Source organism: Cotesia glomerata, linkage group LG1, assembly GCF_020080835.1.
Source record: "Cotesia glomerata isolate CgM1 linkage group LG1, MPM_Cglom_v2.3, whole genome shotgun sequence".
Classification (NCBI taxonomy): Eukaryota; Metazoa; Arthropoda; class Insecta; order Hymenoptera; family Braconidae; genus Cotesia; species Cotesia glomerata.
In genome coordinates, this window is record NC_058158.1 from 31,270,747 (window position 1) to 31,279,221 (window position 8,475).

The 8,475-nt window shown below is 25.6% G+C and overlaps 2 protein-coding genes across 4 annotated transcripts; one reads left to right on the forward strand and one right to left on the reverse strand.

Moving 5' to 3' along the window:
• Nucleotides 1-316: 316 nt before the first annotated feature.
• Nucleotides 317-3,188, reverse strand: LOC123270978 (protein phosphatase inhibitor 2-like). Its single transcript, XM_044737183.1, has 4 exons — nt 2,697-3,188; nt 2,447-2,617; nt 2,285-2,367; nt 317-2,212 (listed from the first exon to the last, which is right to left on the reverse strand). Exons 1-4 carry the CDS (start codon nt 2,777-2,779, stop codon nt 1,935-1,937), a joined length of 615 nt encoding a protein of 204 aa, XP_044593118.1. The 5' UTR covers nt 2,780-3,188; the 3' UTR covers nt 317-1,934.
• Nucleotides 3,189-3,429: 241 nt separating this feature from the next.
• Nucleotides 3,430-8,189, forward strand: LOC123270985 (AP-1 complex subunit sigma-2). Of its 3 annotated transcripts, none has more exons than XM_044737196.1 (5): nt 3,430-3,581; nt 3,652-3,830; nt 4,228-4,336; nt 4,412-4,549; nt 7,999-8,189. In XM_044737196.1, exons 1-5 carry the CDS (start codon nt 3,579-3,581, stop codon nt 8,041-8,043), a joined length of 474 nt encoding a protein of 157 aa, XP_044593131.1. In that variant the 5' UTR covers nt 3,430-3,578; the 3' UTR covers nt 8,044-8,189. The 3 variants fall into 3 exon arrangements, with proteins under 3 accessions (XP_044593131.1, XP_044593141.1, XP_044593139.1); XM_044737206.1 differs by lacking the exon at nt 7,999-8,189 and adding an exon at nt 6,901-7,175; XM_044737204.1 differs by lacking the exon at nt 7,999-8,189 and adding an exon at nt 6,966-7,175.
• Nucleotides 8,190-8,475: the final 286 nt, after the last annotated feature.

An 8,475-nucleotide genomic window follows, 5' to 3' on the forward strand; every position in this document is an offset into this window, starting at 1 on the left:
ATCTGAGGCTTTTTTATTTACTTCCCGTGGTGTCTATACTATTTTTTTGTCTGACGAAGGCGGAAAGCGGCAACTTTGTTTAGCGCAGCGAGACGAAAGTTGCCACTTTCCGCCCGGAGGGCAAAAAAATACAATGTATGTGTTATTTTGTTTACACTATCGATTTGTTAATCCACAGCTCATACATCAAATATCAATAACAATAACATAGATAAATATCATAGATATAACTTAATATGTGTCGATTTACAACCTCTTTAATTTAATTAATTTAACGCTAATTTAAACCTTTCAGAATAAAAACAAAAAAGTCAAGTTTATTATTACTATTAATTATTTTTATTAAGTTCAAGTAAAGTTTTGCGATCTTGATTTACTAGCAGCTAATCTGCTAATTTTTACATTTATCTTTTGTTTTTTAGACTACCAATTCCTACATTGGGTACTATTAATTTTACACAGTAAAATTTTCATAGATAATCTGTAAAATATATTATTTTTAAAACCAACTGATGAATTAATTTATAATAATAATTAATATATTGCAGAAAAATATTTTATTACATCTCTGAAAATATAATTTAATGAATCTCTACAACATTTGCCACAATTGTACATTTAGTTAAATCCTAATAAAAATCTCGAGGGATTTTAATAATTAAGTCTTTAAGGAAAAAATAAAATATAAAAATTTATAAATTTTATTTTATTTTATTTAATATATATAGTTTTTTCGACGTAACTTTGTAAATATGAAATAAATTTTTATCAAAAGAAAAAAATAAATATCACAAAATTACACGGCGCGTTAATAATTTGTCATCACTAGGTCAGTATTATAAATATAAAATAGAATTATAAATAAATATAAATATATTGATATAATGCCAACATTTATTGGAGTTAGTAAAATATTAATGAGTAATGACTTAATGAACTTATAGAAAAATCAAAATTTTTTTTGACCTCTTTTTAATCTATTGATTTCTAAAAATGTATACTTCATGCGCAAAATCCAACGTTAAAGAATGAACACATATATAGATATATGTAGGTATAATAATATTATTACATAGTGATAATGACTTACAAGAGATAGAAATTAAATCAATAGCTCATCTCTCACCAGGAAAATATTTTTTTATACAGTAGAGTCAAATTTCCCAATATACTATTTTTATCTTAGTCCTATTTATAATTTTACGTATAAAATATTCACTTTCATAATCAATCTTATTACTGCGTATCTTTGTTATGATCAATATATTCTTTTCTTGAACACCGCATCTTAATTTCTCACTCCAAAGATATTGTAATTATAAATAAACTCTTAGTGCTTAAGACAGTTTGAGTTAATCAATAAATAAAAAGAAAAAAAAAGCATCTATCCTATCAAAATAATAAAACGCTACCAAGTATCTCAAACTGCATCTGCAATCAGTCTGAGTTCGTTGTATAAATATACAACTTGCCTCATTAATTATGAACAAGCATCAAGTTATTTTTAATAATTCGGAAGAATTTATTAATTCATCAATTAATAAATGGAAGTTTTCGTATCAAACATACATAATATGTTTTTCCTTAGCTTTTTTTTAATCTCTCAAAGTTTATAATCGGTTATCATTATCAATTTATCACCAATAAGACTCTGTTCTAACGGATAAAGTATGCCTCAATTTGACGCTTATGTGTAACTACGTACAATATAATATAATTCTAACAATAAGACTTTTTACAAAGCAACCTACACATTTAAATAGCTAAAGAGCGTTAATATTATCATCAGATGTCATAGTCATGATTATGATCGTTTCAAAAGATAAGATTAAAGTTAATCATTTTACGGAAACCGATTCTGCTAAGTATACAAGTATAACTTATGTTATACTAGTAAAAATAACTCAAGGTAATGAAAAAAAGCACAAGTTCATTTACTCCGGAGAGTTCAATTCTGACTTATTTTCACTATCACAAGATAATGACACGCACTTGGTAGCAGTATTTGAGTCAGCACTCGGCTCCGATTCATTATCATCAGCTACTGGGTGATCTTCTTGATCAGAATTGTGAGGATCATTATTGTCTTTATTCTCCTCATCTTCGTCCTCGTCCTCGTCCTCTTCTAACAATTGTTTACTACGCGCCAACGTTACTGCGTCCCATTCTCTGTAATGGCCTTTCCGTTTTGCTAAGAAGGCTTTTCGCTTTTCTAAATAATCAATTTATTAATCAGTCAAATAAATTCACTTTTTATACTTGAATAAATTTTTACAATATTTACCTATTTTTTCAGGTGTGTCTAGCTCATCCTCTTCCTCGTCGTCTAATTGTTGAAATATTCTCGGCTGACTATTTCTCGATAACCTTCAATTTAAAAATAAAATTATAAATTAATAATTAAAATTGGAGTTGAATTAAAAAAAATAAAATAAAATTTTCATACTTTTCACTGACTGCTGAAGAATCGAGTTCATCATCCTCATGGCTATTTCCGTATCCCTCGTAATTGTAAGGTGTTTTCGGCTCCTCTATCTTCATATGCCCGTAATCTTTTTCTGGAGGATGTAACGTCGCAAGGACATTCATTTCATCCCAATTAGTTTGCTTTTTAGGTCTAAATATAATAATTTATTTAATTAGCGAATCATAATTTGCAACACTACTAATACAAAAGTATAAATAATAATTCTTACTTTGGAGGAGCCTCGTGGCTTTCAAAACTACTAGATGTCTTCAGAATTCCTTTAGAAGGACGTTTTCCCAAATTTTCAGCCATTTTATCAGTATAAAAAATTAAAGCTTTAATATTCACATAAAAAATTTTTAATTATTCACTTGAATGAATTTAAACTTTTTTTAAATCACCGGTAATTTTTGTCATAACTTTTTCTTTTCAATTTGTAGTTTGAATTTAATAAAATAATGTGTATCAAAAAGTATAACCTCACTACAAGAACTAAATTAATATGACAGATACATTAACGCAGTATTAATTTATTTATAATCAGAGAGAGAAAGTGCATAGACGAGTTGGATAGAAAAAAAAAACAAAAAAAAAATAAAATAATATGTGGTGGGTTAGAACAGTAAAGACGCAGGGAAAAAAAATATAACACAAGACAGGTTCAAGAGTTGTTCTTATAATCACAACAGTAAGACAATATGGCTGATGGCAGAGTATGATGTCACCGTATCGTTTCACTCGCTTACCAACCAAACTATTTTAAATTTTACTGCTAGATGTCGCCACTTCCCGGGCTTTTCAGGTCCCTCCTTTAACTTCCTTTAACTTTAGAGATTCTCACAACGTTTTCATGACTCTTACATTCTTTTGTCCCAGCCAATGACGTCAGTTTTTAATCAAAGACTGACCAATCCTGTCGGTTTTACATAAAAATTTTCTCCTAGGTGAGTGTAATTGATCATTCATTGCAAGTGCATCTTAAAATTACTCATAAGTTGTAATTTTATAATGAAATCTTAAAAACATCAGTCGTGTCGAAAAGATACCTGGCACTTTTAGGTTTTCATTCCTTAGTGTTCGCTATAGAGTTAAATAATTATTTTTAGTGAAAATGGTAAGTAGTTAATTAGTATGTTTAGTATTTTCTTTTAATGTAAATTTTAATTATTGTTTTTTATTTTCAGATGCAATTTATGTTACTATTTAGTCGTCAGGGTAAATTGCGGTTACAAAAATGGTATGTAGCACATCCAGATAAACTCAAGAAAAAAATAACACGGGAATTAATAACGACAATACTTGCCCGAAAACCTAAAATGTCTAGTTTTCTTGAATGGAAGGATGTTAAAGTTGTTTATAAAAGGTAATTATTATGTACTTTTTTTTTAATAAAAAATATTTGAAAGTATTTAGTACTCATATGAATCTGAAAATAGCCTAAAAAGTTTTTTGATTTTAAAACTTTTTTTAGTTTTTATTTATCAGTAGATATTGGAGGATATTACTGGTCTAAATATCAAACTGAAAATATTAGGCAATAGAATATTTGATTTAAAAAAAAATTTAAGTAAGTGATGTCTGTCAATTAAAAAGAAAACATTCAATTATTTATTACTCTGAAAACAGTTAGGGTGTGACACCTATTGTTTGACTTTGGACAGGAAACTGTACATTGAAATAGAGAAATTTTTTAAAACTCAGCCTTGTAATAAATTGATTCCCATTACCAATACTATAATTTATTATTTTATTGATTACAGATATGCAAGTTTGTATTTCTGCTGTGCTATTGAACAAAATGACAATGAACTATTAACATTAGAGATTATCCACAGATACGTCGAATTGTTGGATAAATATTTTGGAAGTGTAAGCCAACAATTTGATACTAATGATATTCACATAAATAATTATTCATTGTTATTAATGACAAATTAATTATAGGTATGTGAATTGGATATTATTTTCAATTTCGAAAAAGCCTATTTCATTCTAGATGAGCTGTTGGTCGGAGGTGAAATACAGGAAACCAGTAAAAAAAATGTATTAAAGGCTATAGCGGCACAGGATTTACTGCAGGAGGTTAGTTATGGCAATGTACCTTTAGAATTGTAATTTTGTCTAACATGAGATTTACTTTACACCACAATAATAAAATATGCATTATGGATATTATCTCAATAACAGTCAACAGGACTCGATAACTAAGTTGGCTGACTTATACTAATAATTAATACTGATAATACTAGTAATTAATACTTATTCAAATAACTTTTACTGTACTAAAAAGCATAATAACTTTATCGAATCAAATAATTTTTTTTTTTTTTTTCGAAGTACGAACAAAAGAAAAAAGCAGAATGTTGTGTTAGAATGATGGGGAATTATTAATTTTCAAGCATAATTTTTTTTTTTTTAATTATATCCCAATAAATTATTAGTTTAATCAAACTAAAAGAGAACATATATTTATATATGTATATATTGACTATAAATATATCTATTAAATTCGATATTAATAATTGTATATGAGACACATACTATTAATTTAATCAACACAAAAACATATTTGTATTGTTGCTGTGTATCTTTTAATTTAAAAATTGTCATTTGTGTCGTCCTTTGTTGAATGCATGAATTAATGTGTGTGCATGCACTGCTGTGATCAATGTTTAATGTAGAATCTCAACATAGAGGCTTGCCAAAATACAACTATTATTTTTATTATTACTATTATTAATATAAATATAATTATTCTATATTCTTTTAATAGTAATTGAAGATTGGGAAGTGCTAAACAAAATGAGAGCGAGCTTATGTTTTTCTTGTTATGTCAATGTATGCAAGCTTGTCTTATTTGCTATAATTATTTTATTATTGTAAGTGTATTTTATAGAGCAGCATTTCTATAATTTTTATTTAAAAATATATAATTATTAGTTATATATTTCATTTATAGGCGATAGGAAATTTATTATTATAAAGCTTTATATAGATGATTTAATATATTATATATATTTTTTTCATAGATATTTATATTCAACCGATGATAGTTATTTTCTTGTAAGAATGTTGCATTCATATTGATGCAGAGAAAATGTAGGATCGATAGTTTTCATTTGAATATTTTATTATGAGCTTGTTAGCACAGTACAACCGTTTTCTTGCCTTCTACGTTAAAAAAATTTTTTTTAACCTTTATAGTGATAACTACATTTATTTAATGCTTAATTATAACCCACAGTTGGATCGTGAATAATCTCTTATTGATGAATAGACTGTTTAACGTCGTCCTAGCTTACATTTTGTACCTAAAAATAATTATTCACTGGAGAAATATTTCTTATTCATACAAGAAGACTTTGTGAATTTGAAAATTCGTTTTTCCAAGACAAAAGTAGTTTCGTGGTATGAATACCTTATTAGTTTAACATAGGGAAAAGATAATTTTTATCGTTACTAATTGAGCTTTGAAAAATTAAAATTTTTTATCTTAGACTTAAAGACAACAAACTGAATTTTATAATTTTTTTTATTCATCTAAATCAAAATAGCTTGTTAAAGAAAATAATTTTTTTTACATGTTTTGATAAAACATATTTTCTTAAACAAGGTCAATTTAAGTTAAAAGAACTTTGATTATACTTATCGTGACGTGAGAGTAAATTTTTTACAACTATTTTTTTCCATTGAATTGACAATAAATGAACTATAAAATTTTAAATAGTAAATATAATATAATTAATCGTAATTTTTTAGCCAAATAAAAATTGCACTTTCAAATAATTTCTTGTTTGAAAAAAAAGATTACTAATTCTTATTACTGAATCTTTTGATATGTTTCTCTCATTTTATTTTCTAAGAATCGTATAATCATGAACATATTTACATAAAGTTATTATTTTTTAGAACCTTCTAGTCGGGTTATTAAAATACAACCAAAATTATATTATTTTAAATAAAATATATGAATCTCATAAAAATAATTACTACATGAAACAAATATATATTTTAGTAATGCATAATAAATGATCGTATAAAACAATGTACAAATGAAAATTAAAAAAAAAAATAATGCTGCTCTATTTAACAAAAATGTTAATTATGTAATTGTATGTTTTACAGTGTTCAATAAATCATTTCTGTTTGTTACAAAACGTATTAAGACTAAAAATCAACATCATGTAATGTATTATATAAATAATTAAAAATTTATAATGTTATGAAATGTGTACACTTTTAAAATTGAATTTTGTTTAATAGATAGAGGTGGATTGAGTTACCATTATTATCATTATTATTACTTTAAAATATAAGCTTTATGAATATTTAAGTTACAATAAGGCGTTGCATCTGTATGAAGGCTTCAACATTGTCGCGTAAATGTGTTAATTAATTGTGTTTAACAATTGTTTTTTAAAAAAATTTTATAGAGTTAAAAGAATGAAGGAACGAGCACGTAGAAAAAACTAGTTAGTATTTATTTTGTTTGTGGAAGGATGAAGCTGTCGAAGGAGCTCTACGGGAAATAGGGCTTTTGTAAAAGCTCCGATGTTGTGTGTTCCGAGTCATCGAAAAGACCACCAAGATCTCCAACTTCAGTCAATCCTTCATCTGCCTGACGATGTCTTCGCCCATCTCACCTCATACACAATTTATTATAATAATACAAACCACTAATCATATTACAACTTGCCATACTATATATATATATATATATATATATATATATATATATATATATATATATATATATTTATATTTATGTTTATATTTATAACATACTACTCGCGATTCAATCAATCATGGGATCCCAAATATTTTTATACTAAATTTTCCATGTGCTTCTACGATTTAAAAAATAAATATAAATATAATTTAACTTAACATAATGATAACGAAATAAAAGTAATATATTTTACCATTAGTAAAAAAATATGTAGCTGATAGTTTTATCTGTAATTTGTGATAAAGAAACATTCAATTATCAATTATTACTGTCTGAGTGTAGTGTAGGGATTTTAATTTAATGGCAATAAAGATAATATGTATTTAAAAATAATTAAAATTATAAATTATAATCAGGAAATTATTTCCATCTATGTATCACTTTCATTTTTTAATTATATCATAAACAAATAGAGATAAATTATTATTTATAGATCGTCGAATGCTTCCAAAGAAGAAAATATTTATAAACTGTTTTTTTATTCAATTAACTATTGTTAATTTATTTGTTATTAAAAATTTTAACTGCACTAATAATTGTTCAGTCATATGAAAAGGGTTCAGTTCGCCATTTGAAGCTGCTATGAGAAGATATTATTTACGAAGTAGGTACGTGTATTGTATATGCTTATAAATCATATATTGTTTCGTAAAATGTATCATTAACAAAATTAAAATGTGTGCAGCATCAAATTAATTGATCCCTATTCATATTGACCGTAATTTACACATTAAATACAATAAAACTCCTCATTATTTAAATATTATGTATTAACTGATTGAAATTTTTTTTTATGTTTTAGGAGGAAACACCTCAAGGATTTTTCGAAGATCACGGACTCGGATAATTGATATTATTTTCATAGAATAGCTCTCTACCCTGACTTACAATAACATTGTCAAGGTTTTTTTTTATCATTCCAATTACCAATTTTTTTTAGTGATTTTTTAGTTTTTTAGCTTAATAATTGGCACTTTTTCGTGATACAACGAATTTTTTTGCATTATTGTACTTTTATTTTAAGTCGGCAGCAATTTTTTTCATAATTTAACGCACAATTAAATTGTTATTACTATAAGTAGCTAGTAAGCAAACGAAACCTGTGACTAAACCGGTGCATTTAAGAATAATTTTAATGATTATAATGATATTAATATTAAGTTTTAATTTTAATTTATTAATATTATGAATTATAAGGGTGTTACGATCAATTATATCAAATAAAATCATGAATTATAAATATATATAAAACATAAATATATATACATTTAATATTATA

Bases quoted from the DNA above. Each gene is read 5' to 3' on its own strand.
- LOC123270978 (XM_044737183.1), bottom strand. From the start codon at position 2,779: ATGGCTGAAAATTTGGGAAAACGTCCTTCTAAAGGAATTCTGAAGACA. The intron at 2,368-2,446 runs GTATGAAAATTT...TTTAAATTGAAG, and splicing joins TCTTCAGCAGTCAGTGAAAA to GTTATCGAGAAATAGTCAGC. The intron at 2,213-2,284 runs GTAAATATTGTA...TTGATTATTTAG, and splicing joins AGACACACCTGAAAAAATAG to AAAAGCGAAAAGCCTTCTTA.
- LOC123270985 (XM_044737196.1), top strand. The intron at 3,831-4,227 runs GTAATTATTATG...TATTGATTACAG, and splicing joins GTTAAAGTTGTTTATAAAAG to ATATGCAAGTTTGTATTTCT. The intron at 4,337-4,411 runs GTAAGCCAACAA...AATTAATTATAG, and splicing joins TGGATAAATATTTTGGAAGT to GTATGTGAATTGGATATTAT.